At 37.9% G+C, this 18,725-nt stretch overlaps 4 protein-coding genes across 9 annotated transcripts; 3 read left to right on the top strand and 1 right to left on the bottom strand.

Moving 5' to 3' along the window:
* Window positions 1–115: 115 nt before the first annotated feature.
* Window positions 116–9,637, top strand: LOC106400843 (sister chromatid cohesion protein PDS5 homolog A-like). Its single transcript, XM_013841233.3, has 33 exons — window positions 116–429; window positions 1,104–1,307; window positions 1,392–1,573; window positions 1,661–1,787; window positions 1,883–2,101; window positions 2,275–2,491; window positions 2,564–2,709; window positions 2,788–2,933; window positions 3,033–3,182; window positions 3,292–3,334; window positions 3,411–3,602; window positions 3,683–3,865; window positions 3,959–4,113; window positions 4,241–4,367; window positions 4,472–4,621; window positions 4,720–4,779; window positions 4,905–5,041; window positions 5,126–5,243; window positions 5,341–5,475; window positions 5,579–5,775; window positions 5,880–6,033; window positions 6,155–6,301; window positions 6,476–6,562; window positions 6,645–7,220; window positions 7,309–7,395; window positions 7,492–7,571; window positions 7,861–7,912; window positions 7,990–8,070; window positions 8,187–8,224; window positions 8,343–8,408; window positions 8,528–8,652; window positions 8,835–9,133; window positions 9,224–9,637. Exons 1-33 carry the CDS (start codon window positions 337–339, stop codon window positions 9,272–9,274), a joined length of 4,824 nt encoding a protein of 1,607 aa, XP_013696687.2. The 5' UTR covers window positions 116–336; the 3' UTR covers window positions 9,275–9,637.
* A 209-nt stretch (window positions 9,638–9,846) lies between these two features.
* On the top strand, window positions 9,847–13,220 carry LOC106399676 (putative recombination initiation defects 3). Of its 3 annotated transcripts, none has more exons than XM_048781366.1 (13): window positions 9,847–10,038; window positions 10,314–10,491; window positions 10,601–10,754; window positions 10,928–11,062; window positions 11,424–11,476; window positions 11,568–11,762; window positions 11,869–11,931; window positions 12,008–12,049; window positions 12,124–12,186; window positions 12,266–12,307; window positions 12,387–12,563; window positions 12,656–12,737; window positions 12,901–13,220. In XM_048781366.1, exons 1-13 carry the CDS (start codon window positions 9,974–9,976, stop codon window positions 12,999–13,001), a joined length of 1,350 nt encoding a protein of 449 aa, XP_048637323.1. In that variant the 5' UTR covers window positions 9,847–9,973; the 3' UTR covers window positions 13,002–13,220. The 3 variants fall into 3 exon arrangements, with proteins under 3 accessions (XP_048637323.1, XP_048637320.1, XP_048637321.1); XM_048781363.1 differs by having other exon boundaries at window positions 9,848–10,038; window positions 12,263–12,307; XM_048781364.1 differs by having other exon boundaries at window positions 9,849–10,038; window positions 10,317–10,491; window positions 12,263–12,307.
* A 481-nt stretch (window positions 13,221–13,701) lies between these two features.
* LOC106401817 (protein C2-DOMAIN ABA-RELATED 11-like) lies at window positions 13,702–15,417 on the top strand. Its single transcript, XM_013842417.3, has 4 exons — window positions 13,702–13,937; window positions 14,512–14,629; window positions 14,768–14,863; window positions 14,932–15,417. Exons 2-4 carry the CDS (start codon window positions 14,519–14,521, stop codon window positions 15,220–15,222), a joined length of 498 nt encoding a protein of 165 aa, XP_013697871.2. The 5' UTR covers window positions 13,702–13,937; window positions 14,512–14,518; the 3' UTR covers window positions 15,223–15,417.
* Window positions 15,418–15,429: 12 nt separating this feature from the next.
* Window positions 15,430–18,087, bottom strand: LOC106401818 (SEC14 cytosolic factor-like). Of its 4 annotated transcripts, none has more exons than XM_048781368.1 (11): window positions 17,605–18,087; window positions 17,497–17,525; window positions 17,145–17,228; window positions 17,001–17,054; window positions 16,838–16,915; window positions 16,707–16,760; window positions 16,570–16,629; window positions 16,397–16,492; window positions 16,211–16,312; window positions 16,047–16,127; window positions 15,430–15,973 (listed from the first exon to the last, which is right to left on the bottom strand). In XM_048781368.1, the coding sequence occupies exons 1-11, from the start codon at window positions 17,660–17,662 to the stop codon at window positions 15,665–15,667; spliced, it is 1,005 nt and encodes a 334-aa protein (XP_048637325.1). In that variant the 5' UTR covers window positions 17,663–18,087; the 3' UTR covers window positions 15,430–15,664. The 4 variants fall into 4 exon arrangements, with proteins under 4 accessions (XP_048637325.1, XP_048637327.1, XP_048637324.1 ...); XM_048781370.1 differs by having other exon boundaries at window positions 17,497–17,539; window positions 17,605–17,832; XM_048781367.1 differs by having other exon boundaries at window positions 17,001–17,228; window positions 17,605–17,868.
* Between the last annotated feature and the right edge of the window lie 638 nt (window positions 18,088–18,725).

Genomic DNA, 18,725 nt, shown 5'->3' with positions numbered 1-18,725 from the left:
AGTAAAGATTTCGCTGTTGGGCCTTTTTGGGCCCATTAATAAGGGCTTTAAGATGCAAATAGGAGAGAAAATGAAGGGCATAATTATAAAAACAAGGAAAATAGAGAAGCGATGAGAGACACAAACCCGTAAGTCAGCAAATCGGCCTGTTGTTGTTTGGAGAGAGCGCTCAGATCGGATGTGTTCGAAAGAGTGAGACTCTCTGAACACCAAATAGAAACCAACAAGAACAAGAAAGAAAACCCCTTTTCTCGTCTTCTCCATCTTCGTTTGCAGTGCTCTGTCTGTAAGGGAAGAGCACATCGTAGGTTTAAGAGTTCTTAGTTTTCACTCGTGATGGCTCAAAAGCCCGAGGAGCTGTTGAAGGAGCTCGGATCGAAGCTCGACCCACCTCCTTCGTCTAAAGATTCATTGCTCAAACTCTTTAAGGTGAACTTTCCTCTCTAATTCTCATGAATTGTATTCTCTGTGAACAAAGTTTCGATTTTTAGTTTAAAGGGAATGTTTCAGCGTTGTAGGTTAGTTATCCTTTCTTGGTAATGTTGGTTAATAGAGCTAGTGTGTGTTCTTTGGAGCTGCGTTAGGGGTTGTTTTGTAAACAAATCTGTGTTTTGCGTGCCCTTCGTATAAATTGTTTTTTTGCAAAATTAGGTCAGATTTGAAACTTGGGTCTAGCTCCTTTCTGAATGGAAGATGCATGTGAATGACCACTTAAGACTTGTCTTGATATTGAATCGTTCGGCTTTCTTCTTACTAGGTTTGCAATTTTTCTTTCCTTAGGAGACCATTTCAAGGTGTGTCTGTGTGTGTGTATAATTAGCTTATGTTCATGTTAGAATGTCAAGTATCTAGGATTCGGCTGTTTGATATCCATGCCTGGTTCCCTTGAGTTCTTGCTATGCTGGAACTGAATAGTGTTATCTTCATTTGATAGATGCAAGAGATTAGTGCTTCCATTTGATTATGATGTTTGTTTATCAATCACTTTGTGGAAATGTAATCCTATTTTCTCTCTGATGATGTGACTAAATGGTAATGCTCACTTGAAGCCTTAAACATATTAAACTCCCAGTGTCGTTAACTTGGTGTGGTGCTACATGCAGGAAGCTGCTGTTCATCTCTCTGAGTTGGAGCAGTCTCCACCAGCAGCAGTACTGAAGTCCATCCAGCCTTTTCTTGATGCTGTTATTAAACCTGAAATTCTCAGGCATCAAGACAAGGATGTCAAGCTTCTTGTTGCAAGCTGCGTTTCTGAGATAACTCGTATCACAGCACCTGAAGCGCCTTACAGTGATGATATTATGAGGGTTGGTTGTCCTGAATTTTCCTCTGTAAACGTGGTCGCAGACATATCCACTGCTGATTGTTCCGTTTCTTAAATCTTGTTTCAGGATATTTTTCAACTGATTGTGAGTGCCTTTTCTGGGTTGGATGATGTCGGTGGACCATCATTTGGAAGGAGGGTTGTCATCTTAGAAACGGTTGCAAAGTACAGGTCATGTGTAGTGATGTTGGATCTGGAGTGCGATGATCTGGTGAAAGAAGTCTTTACTACATTTCTTGATGTTGCTAGGTGGGTTTCACGTTTAATCTAGCTTAATACCAGATATGGTTGCTTTTTTTTCTCTACTGAAAGATTGTTTTGTATCTGTATATGCAGAGATGACCACCCGGAGGTTGTTCTCTCATCAATGCAAAGTATAATGATTGTTCTCTTAGAAGAGAGTGAAGATATACAGGAGCAGCTGTTACTAATCCTACTCTCTAAGTTCGGCAGAAATAGAAGTGTGAGCATTTCTGACGTTGGCTGATAGTATTATAGTTTAGGATTTGTTTCTGTATGGTTTAGCAGGCAGCTCATTTTCTGGATTTATGACGGCAGGACGTTGGAGATGCTGCTAGGAGACTTGCTATGAAAGTCATAGAGCAGTGTGCGCAAAAAGTTGAATCTGACATAAAGCAGTTCCTTATCTCTTCAGTTTCTGGAGACAGCCGATTTTCCAGCAGTCAAATTGACTACCATGAGGTTATCTATGATTTGTACCGCTGTGCTCCGCAGACCCTATCTGGAATTGCACCATATCTCACTGGAGAGCTTTTGGTACGTTGTTATTCTGGTCTTTTGCCTCTATTCTGGATGTCAAACACCATCATGACTTGAACCATTCATCAGATTTATTGTTCTTCTGTATTACGTTTGAATAGTCACTTTTATCCTTTTGCTGTTCCTACTCATCTTTTCTAATACATAATACGTACTATTAACGTATACAGGCTGACAACTTGGACACTCGCTTGAAAGCGGTTGGATTGGTTGGAGAGTTGTTTTCCTTGCCTGGACGTGTCATATCCGAAGAGTTCAGTTCAATCTTTTTAGAGTTTCTGAAGAGGCTGACTGATAGAGTTATTGAAGTTAGAATGGTCATCCTTGACCATATTAAAAATTGCTTGCTCTCTGATCCTTCAAGAGCTGAGGCTTCTCAAATTATATGTAAGCCTTTCTTTATCATGTCATTGATATACATTAGAACTGACTAATCTTATACCGTTAATCCTTTTGTAGCTGCTCTTCGTGACCGGCTCCTGGATTATGATGAAAATATCCGCAAACAAGTTGTTTCTGTTATCTGTGATGTGGCTGTGAGTGAACTGGCGTCGATTCCAATTGATACCATAAAGCTAGTCGCTGAACGGCTTCGAGACAAAGCTGTAAGTTATATGTATGGTGTCTCAGATACTTATATGCTAACATGAAGTCATTGGAACTCATTTTTCTTTTTCTATCAGATGCTCGTTAAAACATACACAATGGAAAGGTTGTCTGAACTGTTCCGGGTATATTGCCTACGGTGTACTGAAGGGAAGGCAGGCACTGGCGACTTTGATTGGATTCCTGGCAAAATTTTGAGATGTCTTTACGACAAAGATTTCAGGTAGGACATTAATCTTTAACTCTTTTGTAATTCGGCCGCTTTGTCTTCTTATATATTTAATTTGTTCACATCTTTATAATTATGTTATTTGTTTTGCAGATCAGATACGATTGAACATATTTTATGCAGATCACTGTTTCCAAGTGATTTCTCTGTTAAAGATAAAGTTAAGCATTGGATAGAAATCTTTTCCGGGTTTGAAAGTGCGGAAACAAAAGCTTTTGAGAAAATACTGGAGCAAAGACAAAGGTCTATTTGATGATTTTTTCACAGCACCTAATACTTTTGCATGATCTTTATCATCCTGTCCTTTCCTTTTTGGTATTGAAGATTGATCTTTTTTCTTCTTGATCTTTAGGGTGCAACAAGAAATGCAAAAATATTTGTCATTAAAGCAACAGGTTCGACCAGAACTTGTTTTCTTGACTTTAGGTTGGATTTATTTTGCGTATATCTGTAACCTTATGTTCAATGCAGAGTGCTGACTCTCCTGAGATGCAGAAAAAGATCCTATTTGGATTCAGAGTTATGTCACGTGCATTTTCTGATCCCGCAAAGACCGAGCAGAACTTTTTGATTCTTGATCAACTGAAAGATGCTAATATCTGGAAGATTTTGAATAATCTGGTTGATCCCAACACTAGCATAATGCAAGCGTCCAAGATTCGGGTGAGAATAAGTTTGTAAGTAAATAAAAATTAATTTTTCGCTAACCTTACAACTTGGTTGTGGTTTTAATTTGTGTGCAGGATGATATGCTAAAAATACTTTCTGAAAAGCATTCTCTCTATGAATTTCTCGGCACTCTCTCCATAAAATGTTCTTATCTGCTATTCAGCAAAGAATATGTGAAAGAGATATTAGCGGAAGTCTCTGCGAGAAAAGCTTCTAAAACTAGTTCAGGAATTCAATCTTGCATGGACTTCTTAGGGGTAATCATTTGCCTGGCATATCTTTAATATTTTGTTTTTCCCCATTTACTTATAACCAAATACACCAAATTGATGCTTGTGCATTGATTTTAGCTTCTCGCAAGTTTCTGCCCATCACTGTTTGACGGGGCTGAAGAAGAACTGATAGGTTTCCTTAAAGATGATGATGAAATTATAAAGGAAGGTACTCTAAAAATTCTGGCAAAGGCAGGTGGTACTATTCGGGAGAATCTCATTGTTTCAGCGAGGTGAAAGTCTGAACTCTTTATATATATATATATATATATATATATATATATCTAGCATGGAGTTCACGTCATTTGTTAGGTTCCTGCTTTTTCTAATTGATAATGTTTCTCTTATTGTCCATTAAAGTTCTGTGGACCTGTTACTCGAGAGGATGTGTGTAGAAGGTAATCGGAAGAAGGCTAAGTATGCTGTGCATGCACTAGCATCAATTACAAAGGATGATGGCTTGAAGTCGCTCTCTGTTCTATACAAGGTGGCAGTTCTGTTTTGTCATTTATCTTTTGCTTTAAGTTATCACTAAGATATAGTTTATAACTTTATATGTAGTATATGGAATTGTAATTTGTGAATTTGCAGGGTCTTGTGGACATGCTGGATGACAAGAGACATCAGCCAGCCGTTCTTCAGAGTCTTGGATGCATAGCTCAGATTGCGATGCCGGTCTTTGAGACTAGAGAAACCGAAGTCGTTGAGTTTATTAGAGACAAGATCCTCAAAAGCGAAAGTGTATGTATTACTGATGTTTTGTTTTCTGTGAAACCTCACTACCTCTTTCCAGTTTTCTTTTCTTTTTCTTATTGGAAGACATTTAAACCCCTTTGCAGATAGCTGCAGACGAAGATAAGTTATCCTGGGATGACAAAAGTGAGATGTGTCAACTTAAGGTTCGTGTCTGACGAAAGTTTTCTTATAACTGATTTTATCTTTTAGTAGCAAATGACCTTGTGTCAAAGTTGATAAAGTTATTTCTCTCTTGTCAATTTAATTTTTCTTTTGTTTTCTTAAATAGATTTATGGGATCAAGACGTTGGTTAAGAGTTACTTGCCTTTCAACGATGCTCACCTACGTACTGGTGTTGATGACCTTCTTGAATTACTAAAAAACATTCTTTCCTTTGGGGAAGTATCTGAAGATATAGAATCAAGGTTAGTAAACATTAGTGCTAAACATGCTAATATGTTACTTTCTGTAAAAAAAAATGGAGACACTCATGCGCAGCATTTTTACAGTTCTGTTGACAAGGCCCATTTGAAACTTGCTGCTGCAAAGGCAGTCCTTCGCCTTTCTAGGCACTGGGACGATAAAATCCCGGTTGATATCTTCCACTTAACACTAAATACCCCTGAGGTACCTTCATTCAGTTTGGTTTTTCGATTTGCACCTTTCAAGCTAATCCTACATCTGATCTAGGTTCTGTTTTAACAAATGTTAACCTTTCATGTAGATATCATTTCCTATGGCTAAGAAAATATTTCTAGGGAAAGTTCACCAGTATATAAAGGATCGGGTTTTGGAGACAAAGTATGCATGTTCATTCTTATTTGATATCACTGGATCAAATGTTCTTGTATCAGAGGAGGTATGCTATCTCCCTTTACTTAAAACACACATATACGATGTTTATGAATTGAGAATGTTGTTAATCTAACTAACTAAACTATGCGTCTGGATTGGCATAACAGGAAAAGCAGAACCTAGCTGATATAATACAACATTCTTACCAAACAAAAGTGAGGAAAGTCTCTGCGCAGACTGATGCAAATTCAGTTTCTCCCTACCCTCAGCATATCCTTCCTTATCTAGTTCACGCACTTGCACATCTTTCTTGTCCTGACGTCGAGAAATCCAAGGATGTGGAGGAATATGAACTGATTTATCGGTAAAGATATTTTTGATTTGCCTATTACTGTGACACTAGCGATTTAAATAGTCCTTTTCGTTAATATTTTTGTACTTCTATTTCTGATCGTATATATATTTCAGACAATTACACTTGATCATTTCAATGTTACTCCATAAAGAGGAAGATGGGAAGGCTGAAGATAGGGACAAGGAACATGAGTGCGTTCCCACCATTATCTCCATCTTTCGTAGTATAAAACAGTCAGAAGATGTCACTGATGCATCAAAGTCAAAGGTTGGTAAAACCTTTCCCTGAGCTTGTTCTGTTTTAAAAACAGCAAGGCCATGACTATTTTTAATAACTTTCCCCTGTCACGGTGCCATGGACCTGACATTCTCATAATTTATATTAACAGAACTCACATGCCATCTGCGAGCTTGGGCTGTCAATAATTAAACATTTAACTCAGAAAGAGCTCGATCTACAAGGGGAATTCACGCCAGTATCACTGCCTCCAACGCTGTATAAACCTTGTGAAAAAAATGAAGGTGACAAGTCTCAGGTAACAACCGAGAACTTGTCCCTGGTTCAGATTTTTAACTTCATGATGAGCTTGCTTCAAGTGATCTGTGGCGATCTGAACTGTCTAGTGTCTTTTCTTAAATATTTACTCTGTTTAACCTCATACTTTGTACTGGTTTATGTTTGCTAACCCATTGCATTTTGTTTCAAACAGGTTGGTGAAGAGCAATTGTGGCTAGCTGATGAAACCGTCTTGGCACACTTCAGTTCTCTTATGTTGGAGAGTCATGCTGATATATCTGTATGTTATTCAATATTAAAATCTGAGTTGCAGTGCAGTGTCTAGTGATTTTTGTATTGATTTATATCTGTCCTTGTTTCAGGAGATACCCCCAACGACAGAGATTGAGGTTATGGATAATGAAGATAGTGATGGGAATGAACTTCCTCTGGGTAAAATTGTAGAGCGTTTGAGAGCTCAGAGCAGAAAGGGGAAAAAGAACAAATCTGTTCCAGCTGAGGATGATGAGAATGGTAAAAAGGAGGATGTGGATGTTTTGAAAATGGTGAGGGAGATAAATCTGGATCACTTAAAGCTGGATAAATTTGAATCCAGTAATGGACATACACATTCCCCTGTCGAGAAAGCGGACACATCTCATAGTGATCAGAAGGCTAACAAAAGGAGTGCTGGTAATGCAACGTCAGTAGTTTCAGTCCCTAAACGCCGAAGATCATCTTCGGGACATAGTCCTTTCAAGTTCTCAAGTAGTGATCCACTGAAAGCTTCTAAAAAAGAGTTGCTTGAAGAGAGAGACATGGACGCAAATATCTCCTCGGACTCGGACAAGGGAAAAAGCAGATCTTCCCGAAAAAGAAAGAAAAGCTTCTCAGCAAAATTAAAGAACTCAGAATCTGACCCGGAAAATCAAAGCGAAGATGGCAACTGCAGTGAGAAGGTAAAAATCAACAATAGTATCAAACCGCTTATGTATCTGTAATCTAATTCAATTTTTTGATTGAAAATTTTCTTTTAAATGAAAGCAGAGTAAGTCAGCAGAAAATGGTGACAAATTGAAGTCTGCTTCTGGATCAATAAAGCGGAAAAGAAAGAGCATCGCAGGACCGACTAAGGTGCGGAGGTTTACCTTCCATAGTGTCAAATTATAAAAATTGAAGTTACGATAAGTGATAACAAATATTTATAGCCTCGCCTGATTTCTCTTGCAGTGCTCCACAGCAGAAAAGAAAATGGTTACTGATGAACTCATCGGTTGCAGAATAGATGTTTGGTGGCCTATGGATAAACGGTTAGTATTTTCTTAGTACTTTTCCTTGGATTGATAGTTTAAACGTGATCTCATTGTTATACTTCCTTGGAGCTTATTTTCTTTTCTTTGAAGTCCTTAAAATGGTACACGAGTTGTTGTCACATATTACTCCCATTTAAATGCACACTCTGAAGCAATTAGTTTATTTCCACAATCTTAATCACATTTTGTAACTCTAAACTTAGTTGATGCAATAATTCATTTCCAGCAAAGTGTGGTATTATTTTCCTGAATCTTACCAGAAGTTGCATCTCGGTGTAATCAACAGGTTTTATGAAGGCACAGTGAAATCATATGATTCCACGAAAAAGAAACATGTGGTAAGGCTTTAGCCCTTTGATTTTTGTCTTTTTCTTGGGTTAGTTGGTCCATCCAACTCTGTCCTTGTGATATGCAGATACTTTATGAGGATGGAGATGTCGAAGTACTTCGCCTAGATAAAGAACATTGGGAGCTCATAGAGACGAAGCCCGCTAAGGTTCTGAGATTTTCTGCGTTTTTGGTTCTGTTGTCTTTTATCAACCGATCTTTACTATTTCATCTGCCGTTCCTGTTAGCCTAATAAATATCCTTTCACTATTTCACCTTCTGCAGAAGTCCAGTGCATCAAAGCGAAGTTCTAATAAAAAAGGGTAAGACTTACACTCTGCAACTTATGCCAATGTATCTCTCTGTAATCTGGTCTCGTTGTGTTCTTTGGTCTTCTGTGACATATCAATCTTGTTCTCTTGTTCCATTGCTTTCCTTTAGATCTTCGGAGAGTAAGCGTAAGAGTAGATCTGGCTTACAAAGGAAGGAAGACCCAATTCCTACTACGTAAGTGAAATTGTGTCATTAGAAGTCTTAATCATTCGTTCGCTTTTTGTTTACACTTATACGTATCTTCTGCATTCGTGTTTAACCTTTTGTTTTTTCCTTATTGTTGTCTTATCTAGGCCAAAAGGGAAAAGAACTCCAAAGAAAAACATAAAACGCAAGGACCCGGAAGGCACAGCAAATAGTCTCTCATTAGAAGATGAGAAACCAAAGCTGAGAACCAAGAAAAACCGAGCTTCTGGAGGTAAGCTCCATTGAACTACTTTTCCAATTCCATGCTGAATTTTGTAACCTCTCCCCACTTAAAATCCTTTCAACTTATGTACTTTCATGCACGTATAGATACATAAAAAGTGTCTGATAACCTTATTAAACGATTCAATGTAACTTTCTGTTTCTGAGCTATTATATTTTGAAATAATGCAGTCGTGGAAGTTGCTGAAAAAGCAAGTGAAGAGAAAATGGAATCATCCACAGAGCAGATGGGAGAGGACCCGAAATATGGTGGGGAGGCCGACGAAGAGAAATCAGAATCCGAAGGAAAGTCACGGAAAGAAGGCGAGGATGATGAGGAAGCTGAGTTCAAGGAGGCAAACGCAGAGTCGAGTGGGGACTCTGAGGAGAAAGAAACTGCTGTTGAGAACTCAGATTCTGAGGGGAAACAAGAGGAGATAGAAGCTGAGGAAGATGCCGTTGATGCTGAGGCTTCTGACAATGAGACTCTGGTATGTATCTACCTACCTTTTCTCTATAACAGAGAGATGAGTAGAGTGGTTCTCGGTTCTGATCTATGTGTGTTTGAATGGGCTGTGCAGGGAGCGTGGAAAAGTAAAGTGGCCAAGTCAAGCTCGAGAAAATCAGCATAGGTGCTGAACGCCATAATGTAGAATAAACACACCAAAGAAGTTGCCGTGTTTGGCCTCAACTAGTATTGGTGTGTATTATCTGTGGTAAAAAAAAGATGCGAGATTCATAGAGTTTAGTGATACATAGTTGTTCTAACCACCATGATGGAATGGATAATAGGCAACAAGAAGCTCCTCCATATGCTTATTTGCTCATGTATTGTAGTTCTCTCTGTGTGTGTTTTAGTTTGTAGGACTGTTTCATGATTTTCTTATGTAATAGTTTGACAGCTTCTATTCCCAAACGATTACTCAATACTTTGCCACTTTCTTCTACGCTTCTTGTATGCACATTATTGTTGGTCATAGATGATCTTTTATGCTCGTTATGCTTTTTCACTTTATCTGTAGCTGCTTAATTTAAACAAAAACAAAAACAAAAAAAAAACCTAGTGATAAGAGTAGGTTAGGTCTCGGCTCTCACATGCTATATACCTCCTCTTGCCATTCATTGGAAGTATTTAAATATCAATTAAAAAAGCCCATGGGCCATTGGGCTTTGTCAAAAATAAATAAATATTTTTTTCCGGTTTCAGCTACACACTCGATCTTTTTAAAATTCAAAATTCAGTTACAATTCTCTCTCGCCCTCTCTTGATCGTTGGCGAGAGTACTTGAAGAACAGCTTCGTCTTCGTCTCTAACGAGTTGGATCTTACCGATGAAAATGAATATCAACAAAGCCTGCGATCTGAAATCAATATCCGTGTTTCCTCCTAATCTAAGGTACGATCCCGCTTCTATTCGTCATCTCTTTCACGGAACAGTTAGAGAACTTGATTCGCAGTGATTACACAGCGATTCGAACGAATTTGCTTAGTTTGTGCTGGAGGCGAGTTTCGATGATCTGTTTGTGGAGTTTCTTCCTCGATCTAAGTATTACGAACTGATTCATAGCTTCCATGAGTATCCGTTAGGTTTTCGAATTGTATTCCTCTATCGTTTTGCGTGTTGGCTAATGATTTTGCTACTTCGATTCGCGTTTATCTTTCTCTATTTAGCAGGGGATCGAGTATTGGACCGTTGGAACCACAGGCATCGCGATCACAGCAGTCGCAGCAGCTTCGATCTCAGCAGTCACAGCAGTCGTTCTCGCAGGGACCTTCGTCTTACTCTCAGCGTGGTTGTTTTTCTCAGAGGACTCAGGGCTCGGTTGATGAACTCGTGATAAGCGATCAGGTTTGAAACTAACGTCTTTGTTTTTCATATTTGTAAACCGTTTCTTCTTCTGGATAAGAACAGTGAGTCTTGATTACATACTTGTGTTGTATCTTCTTTTTCTGTACAGAGATTTAGTTCCCAAGAACGAGATCACTCTTTGAAGAAGGTTAATTGCTTGCCCCCAATTAGTCATAGAAGAGATGATAGTCAGCTTGTTGCGTATAGATCTTCTAGCGGTCTTCAGAGAAGATGGAGTTCTGACTCAGTCGGAGAGTCTAAATGTAAGTTTTCTCTTTTCCCAAATCAAAAAGTTGCTTTGACTACTTAATAAACAAATATGTTTCTGGATAAACTTTTTGAGTTTAACGATATAGCTTGGAAATACATTCCTTTTTTGTCACTGGGTGTCCGCTAATATGATTCACCTTTCTGCCTTTCGTCACTGTGAGTGTAGCTCAACTCAGTGAAGAATTTGAGCAACGGTTTAGGGTGATGGAAACTTCACTGAGCAAGTTTGGGATGATGTTGGATTCAATTCAGAGTGACATCATGCAAGCCAACAGAGGAACTAAAGAAGTATTACTTATAAGTGAGTTCTATGATATTATGTTTTTTCTAGTTACACGAATATTTGAAAATGTCAAATTCGATGTGTTCTCAAAGAATGTGCCAACCAGTGATATAGAAACAGACCAAGGGGGTTAGGAATGTGTATAACCTTTGATTATCATTGCTTGACCATACGCTTTTTCTTACCAGTACTCTTTAATGCTACTCTTATTCTTTACAAACGTGATACTGTCAAGAGTAATTCACTTATTAAGATTGTTTTCTCCAATAGTTTATCATCTGTTAAAGAGCATTCCATTTGAGGAACGACTCCTAGTTCCTCCATGTGAAGGTCTCAACAGATACTTTGCTAACCTTTTACTTTCATATGTTTACTACAGCTGAACGCATACAGCAAAAGTTGATTCTCCAAGACACTTCACTTCAGCAGCTGGTAGAACCAAATATTTGCAGTTTTTTTTCTGTTGCTTTAATCATCTTATACTAATAACTGAAGCTTATTAAAATGATTAATTGGGAAGCAGATAAAGGAACAAGCGAATTTTAAAGCTAGTCTTGATGGAGGTGTTAAATCGATATTGGAGGAACTAAGCAAAGATTTCAGTGAAGAGAAGCTACAAAGTATAATCCTGATGCTAAAGGCTATCCCAGAACAAGTAGAATCCGCTCTGCAGAAAATGCAAAGGGATATCTACCACACGTTCACCAGAGAGTCTCAGGTTCTGTCACACGTTCACCAGAGAGTCTTATCATATTGAATTTTGTCGTTCTGTATATTTGCGAGCACATGTAATGCTTTAATTCTCATTACCAAATCTCTTACAGGCTTTGTCTAGTTTGGAGATGGCTGAGGTAATAGTTCAGGGTCCAGCAGCACCACAAGTGAAGGTTTCTTTGCTTTACATGTCTTTCCTTTTTAAGCTACTAACTTCAGCAATTAAGGTAACTTTTCGTTAAACGTCAGGCTAAGGAAAACCTGCCTGAACATCGGGGTCCATCAGCGAAGGTAACTCTAAATTCCAGACACGTGAGGATAAAAGGATATGTAATGCTTTGATGCCACTACCAAATCTACTATAGGTTTTGAATATCATGAAGAAGCCTGAGCCAATAGATCGTCTTCCAAGAGCACCACAACTGACGGTTTATTCTCCCGCTTCCCATTTCGTTGCTTTTTAAGCCAAACATTTCAGCAATTAATATGGCTTTTGTTCAACAGCAGTCAAAGGAAAACTTTCCTGAGCAGCGTGGAGCAGAAGCCAAGGTAGTTAACACATCTCTCTTCTCTATTTTTGTTTACAAGCTCAGCTGTTACTAACATATATGTGCAATATGAGCTGCAGAGAAATGCCATTTCTAATGCTACACCGAAAAGGAAACAACCATCATCTAGAACCGTAAAGACATCTTTATCCCCAAAGATACAAGTTGGAGGCTGGAAGACAGTGAAACCAGAACAAAACACATTCAAGAAGAGCGCAGCAAGAAAGCAAGTAAAACCAGAAGACACTCGTACACAGGTGATTTTCTCACTGGTCAGCTGTAATGAATAAGAACACATGTTTTGAACTTCCTCAAACCCTGAGAAATATGCAATTCAATTCTTATGTAGTTTCAACAAGGTTGTATTGTGATAGACTCAGATGAAGATATAGACGGAGGCTTTTCATGTATGCTCAACGGGAACGCCAAAGGTATGAACAAAGAATCTCTAAAACTTGATTTCTCTGGAAGCAATGGAGAAGTGTGTTGATTCTATGGTAAAATGACATATTGTGGTAGATAGAAAGAAGTAAAAAGATGTTCATATTTGTCTCAAAAAAAGAGTTCATTTAAAGTATGTAATGTTACTTTCAGGAGCTAAGTTCGATTGGGACGCAGAGAAAGAAGCAAAAAGGCTTCTGAAAATGGCGAGGAGAACAAAGAGGAAGTTCGGTAACCCCATCATAATTAACTGAAATCAAACGCAAGTAAGAGAAGCAAAGGCCACGATCCATTATTCTATATTTCGCATATGATTTCTCAGTGAATTTACTAAATAACAATATCTTTTTTCATTATGCTATGTTTTACACTACAATATACATAGTGGGTCATATATATATTTCTTAAAATTTACTTGGAGAAAAGTTATGACAATTAGATGATTTGTATCTAATCCTCCTGATTTTGACTTATTATTGCCTCTTATTTTGGGATGAAGATTATCTTGCATTATTTTTTATTGGAAAAACTCCATGACCATTGTGTTATGGAGCCACTCGACGACGACATGTTGAGTAAAAGTTCGTCTTCTAATTTCTAAATGTCGCGTTCCCAAACATGATAACTATATAAATTCCACAATAACATGTTTTTGCCTTTGCACTTGAGCATTATTCGGAGTAAAGAATAACGAGAATTAAAAAAACTATTGGGACTCAAATTAAATGTGGCTTTACATATTAGACCGAGTCAAAGCGTGTCGTCAGAGACCAACTCTGATTTTAAGCAGATAAACAATTCTGTTTTCGTTTTACCGATACCATTAACGAAAGACTTAGGAGTAAATTAATTTTATAGAAGAGGATTAGGTTTCACCTAATCTTTGCAGTAATTCTAATTGTTTACCGTTGCATCTACGTTCTCCAAAACTCAGAACTTTATTAAAGTTAACGCTATTTGGTCTGGTCAAACATTCTTTTGCAACCTCGTGTCTCGAGACCGTCGAATCTGTCTCTTTATGACATCATTTGTTTTCATTTATAAAGAAACAAAACAAGTGATACTGTAAAAAATCTGCAATTCTGCATCCTCCCTACCTCCTCTCTCAGCTTCATATCTCTCAACCAAGCAAACAAGAAGTGGAAGAAGGAATCCTTTTGCATTTTTGGACATTTTCTATTTCCAAATTGGTAAACTTTGTTTCGTAATCTTTCTGTTTCTCGGCTGTTAACTGTCCTTTACTGTTCGTTCCTTGGTCTTCTGTGAAACTTTCTTTTCAGTTAGTATCATTTCAAACTGGTAGACTCGAGTTTCTGTTTTTAATCCACAAAGATTGAACCTTTTCTGTAAAATAAAAAAAAAACTATCCGTTTTCTGCATAGTCCTTCAGTGTTTCTTGATCAAGCTGTGGTTGTGATTGAGGTATCTTCCTTTAGCATACTCACTAAATATACACGTGTCTGTACATTAGCTGCATTCTATCTCTCTTGGTTGCTTGGAGATCAATTGTTCATCTTTCTATCTCTTCCCCAGAAATTGTTTTCGTGTTAAAAAGAAGCTGAACAACCGAGTGATTTTTGTTGGTTTTGTGTCAGATTACTTGTGATTCTTTCTCTTTGTCTGTGTTTTATGTTGGTCCATATTCAATTAAATGTCTAATAAAGACAGGCTGCTATATTTCTCGTATTTTATGAGAAGTGTGTGAAGCTGCTTAGATGACTTGGTTTCTTCTTCTAACGTTTTTTAGCTTGTTGTGTTTGTAAGATCTGAGATGGGCGAGCCGCTAGGACTGCTTCAGGTGACTGTTATTCGAGGAAAGAAACTGGTTATCAGAGACTTCAAGTCAAGTGATCCTTACGTGATTGTCAAACTGGGAACTGAGGTAAGTTTGGTGATAATAACCATAAGAACTCGTTGTCCTGATCAGTTACAAACACTCTTGTGTTCTTTCTTTTATGCTGAGGTTAAATGGTTTTGAGGATATTGTTAATGTGATATTTTATTGTCTTGAAAAAACTAGTCAGCCAAGACCAAAGTGATCAACAACTGCTTGAATCCTGTGTGGGATGAGGAACTGAGCTTTACACTCAAAGACCCTGCAGCAGTTCTCTCATTGGTATGCTTTTTCATCTTCATTACTATTTGGTCATCGTGGTGAGGATGCTGAGATTGTTGATGTGGCAGGAAGTGTTTGATAAAGATAGGTTCAAGGCAGATGACAAGATGGGTCATGCCACTCTCAGCCTTCAACCGCTCATCTCAGTAGCCAGACTAAGGCATATAGTGCGTGTCTCCTCTGGCGAGACGACTCTTAGGAAAGTGTTGCCTGATTCTGACAACTGTGTATCTCGGGAGAGCACAATCAGTTGCATTGACGGAGAGGTGGTGCAGAGCGTGTGGCTGAAGCTGTGCGCTGTTGAATCGGGTGAGATTGAGTTGAAGATCAAGTTGATCGATCGTCCTGGAACAAAGTAGAATGAATGCACATGTGTGGGGGTAATGTTAGTTTGTAACAAGCAACTCGTTTGTCTAGTGATAACTGCAACATGTAATGGTCTTTGTGTTCCAAATGAGTGTGAAATGGCTTTCAAGGCTTTAAAGCTTTTTGCCTTTGTTCCACAACATGTAATGCCAATTAATGTTTTCTCAATACAAGTCTCTTAATGTCAACTTGTTGCCAAGTCGGAGAATATAAATCATATATAAATCTGCTACAAATGTCTTAACAAGAGGATCAAATAAGACTATACATGAATCCAGGAGTACATTCAGTTCAAGACTTTATTCTCTTTGCTTCACTCTACGTTTGAATGGCTAAGGAGATCACAGAGCTGAGTGCTCAGTACTTGTCCATTTGAAGGCACTGAAAGGAACTCCTTCAGAAACATTCAGGGTTGTGATCATCTTCCAAGTTTTTTCATGGACTGACTGTTCTGTCATCAACGGGCTTCCCCAAACCATTACAGTTCTCAAGGTTGTGCATTTCAGATTCAATGGTTTTAACTATCTGAACACCATCAGCTCCAGGCTCAGGAAAACCCACGTGGAACGACCCTTGCTTTGCAGGTTCACCTTGTCCCTGCGTTTCGTAATGGTGCTTCACATAGCTGTACAGCTGTTGATGAAAGGGATGATCAACAGAAAAACAGTCAACACTCTGAGTATGGTGAGATGAGCCAGAGCTTCCTCTTCTACAGAAATGTGGGAGGGATGTGTAGTCCATAATCTACAAAAGAACCACAAGACTTAGAACACTAACTATACATTTCACAGTAAGATGATAAGACGCACATGCATACCTTCAACAACTCATCCTTTCCGGAACCGGATAACACATGAACTTTTTTAGTCGTCCTCTCATGTAAAAGAGGTTTTACAACCTGAATAATACACACACATACATGAATAATGCCAAGTAAGCTAAAACACTTTTTGAGTTACAAACAAAAAAAAAAGGCTTTACCTTCCAACAGGCGGAGAATATATATGGAGCGTTGACAACATAGTAAGTGTTTGTCTTCTCTGGATAGTTTAGATCATCTATGGTTGATATGATTGTCACTAACTGCATCAAAAATGTTGACACACCACAAGTTATAAAGAAGAGTATGGAAATGAATTCAAGAACTTACTTACCACTTGCAATTACCTTAATCTGGCTCAACGCTGAAAGTTTCAACCCTGTCATGTCAAGAACCTTGACGCAGGTGGTGATTGGCCGCCCATTCTTCTTGGACATAGAAGACTGTAACAGTGTTTTAACACATTACAGTAAGAAAGAAACCGAAAATAGAAGTTTTAGTCAATTGATAATGTACTCACCAGTAGTACACGGTCTCTGTATTCGTTGATTTGGATGTGTGATTGGACATAGTAGTGAACCTGTAAGTGGATGAAGAGAAGCACATTTCATTTGTTGTTTCTCATTTTGTGAAAACTAGGACAAGGAAGCATCTTACTGAAGCTTTGTCGAATGTGCTAAGGCCAACGCCAATAGCAAACACAGGCAAGCCCTATGACATTAAGATAACACCAGTTAAGAATTGAGAAGATACATGCTTTGGTCAGATAAAAGCTATGGGGGGGCTACCTCTCTTGTGTAACCAGACATTCCTATGAGTTGAGAATCACGTACGTCCCTATACAACTCACTAGGAACAATGGGTTTCTGCAGAAACCAAAAGCCATGATCCTAGTGTGTCACAGAGCTTACATGACAGACCAAGAAAAAGAGGAAATGAACAATAACTCACTGATAAGATACTGTCGATTTCACTATCCACCCTCCAACGCAAACAGTCAAGCAGCTGAAAGTGAATTACACAAATCAGACAAGACTCTGTGGAACAATCACTCAAAATCAGATAATGAAGTGTTTGGGAGATGTAGTAGATTACCATTGTATGAGCTTTGCTCACGTTCCAGTCACGTGCTTTCAGGAAACGACTCAAGTTCTCCCTCAGGTATCCCTGATGGACTCTCTGCAGATTCACAAACACGTTTCCTTTTACTTGATTTTTTTCAGTTCAAGAAACAACACGAACACGAACACAAAGCGTGGAGCATAAAAGAAACGATTCTCGCTCAAGCTTACAGATATCAAAGTATACATTCTTAAAAACGTGACATGTGTGGACAATCTTAAGCATCTATAATGATCTAATCATTCGAATGGTGGGGGTTGACCCGTTTCAAAGAACAGAGAGAATAAACAAGACAAACTCAAGTAGAAGCCAAACAAAAACATACCTCAAATGTTTTCTTCAGTGGCCCCTCAACTGTGCACAACAAACTTTACCCAATTTAGTAATATTACTGACATGAGAAAAATCAAAGTAGGGAAGAAGAGGGTCAGACCTTGATTTATGAGCTTCTGGAGTTCATCAATGGCTTCTTCTTCCGACACGATCCCCATTGGTTCCACTCTCACTTCCTCTGCAGCCAGACAGAGAGAGTTCCCCAGAGAGAAGTAAAAAATCTCCAAAGATCGACTCTCTTTTTTCTGTTTTACCAAACTATGAGGCCATCATTAAAGGTCAAAAGAGGTGGTAGGAGACGGAAAACACCCCACCAACAAAAATATATTGTATTAAACTCGTCTTCTTTAAGAAGATAACTACTTTGACAAAGACCCTCTTTTTAAGTCTTTAACAAAAATTAAAAAGAAAAAAAAAGCAGCTTCAGAGTTCTTGTGAGTTCTATGGGATATGTTGAATAATCAAATCAATCCAGTTCCCAAATCCCATGTAATTTTACACCTCTTGTGGTTGTGGGTCAATAAGCACAAGTTTAAAGTATTTGAATTTTTCTGTGAAAAATGAACAAACGTAACAAGAAAAAGAGAGGAAGATTCAAACTATGATGATTTAGGAAAAGAAATATAAAAAATGGGATAATGGTATTCAAAGTTCTTTTAAGTCAACTATTCAAAGTTGTCTTTTTAGAGAAACGTTTAAATTACTTTCCTGTTAATTAATTAGTACTTCATATGTTTCATAATATAAATATATATATGCAAGTTTTAGATTTGTTAAATATTTTATTTCAATGATCCATTATGCAGTTTTTGTGATTCGTTGAATTATATTTATTTTATATGTTTAATAATATTCCTAAAGATTTGGTTAAAAAAAAAATTATATTCATTTTTAGATAAAACAATTTATATTAAAAATGTCAAAATATTATGACATCTCCAACAATCATACCCATAAATTTTGAGGTTTTTCATTTTCTAATCGACCATCAAACCTTTAAAATAAGGTTTTACTATTAAGAAACTCAAAACACTATGGGTGTGATTGGTAGTGGTTGTGAGTGCTCTCTACAGCCTCATTTCTTTGTAGAGCATTAATTCTACACCAATTTTGATTTCTATTTTTTTTAAAGCTCACAGTCATTTTATAAAATCCACAGCACTTCTCTAAATTTATGTCTTTACAATTTCTCTGCAGAGACAAAAATCTACAGCCCAAATT

Source organism: Brassica napus, chromosome A6 (genome assembly GCF_020379485.1).
Source record: "Brassica napus cultivar Da-Ae chromosome A6, Da-Ae, whole genome shotgun sequence".
In the NCBI taxonomy this organism is placed as follows: Eukaryota; Viridiplantae; Streptophyta; class Magnoliopsida; order Brassicales; family Brassicaceae; genus Brassica; species Brassica napus.
The sequence above is the reverse complement of the archived record's forward strand: the minus strand, read 5'-3'. Positions and strand labels throughout refer to the sequence as shown.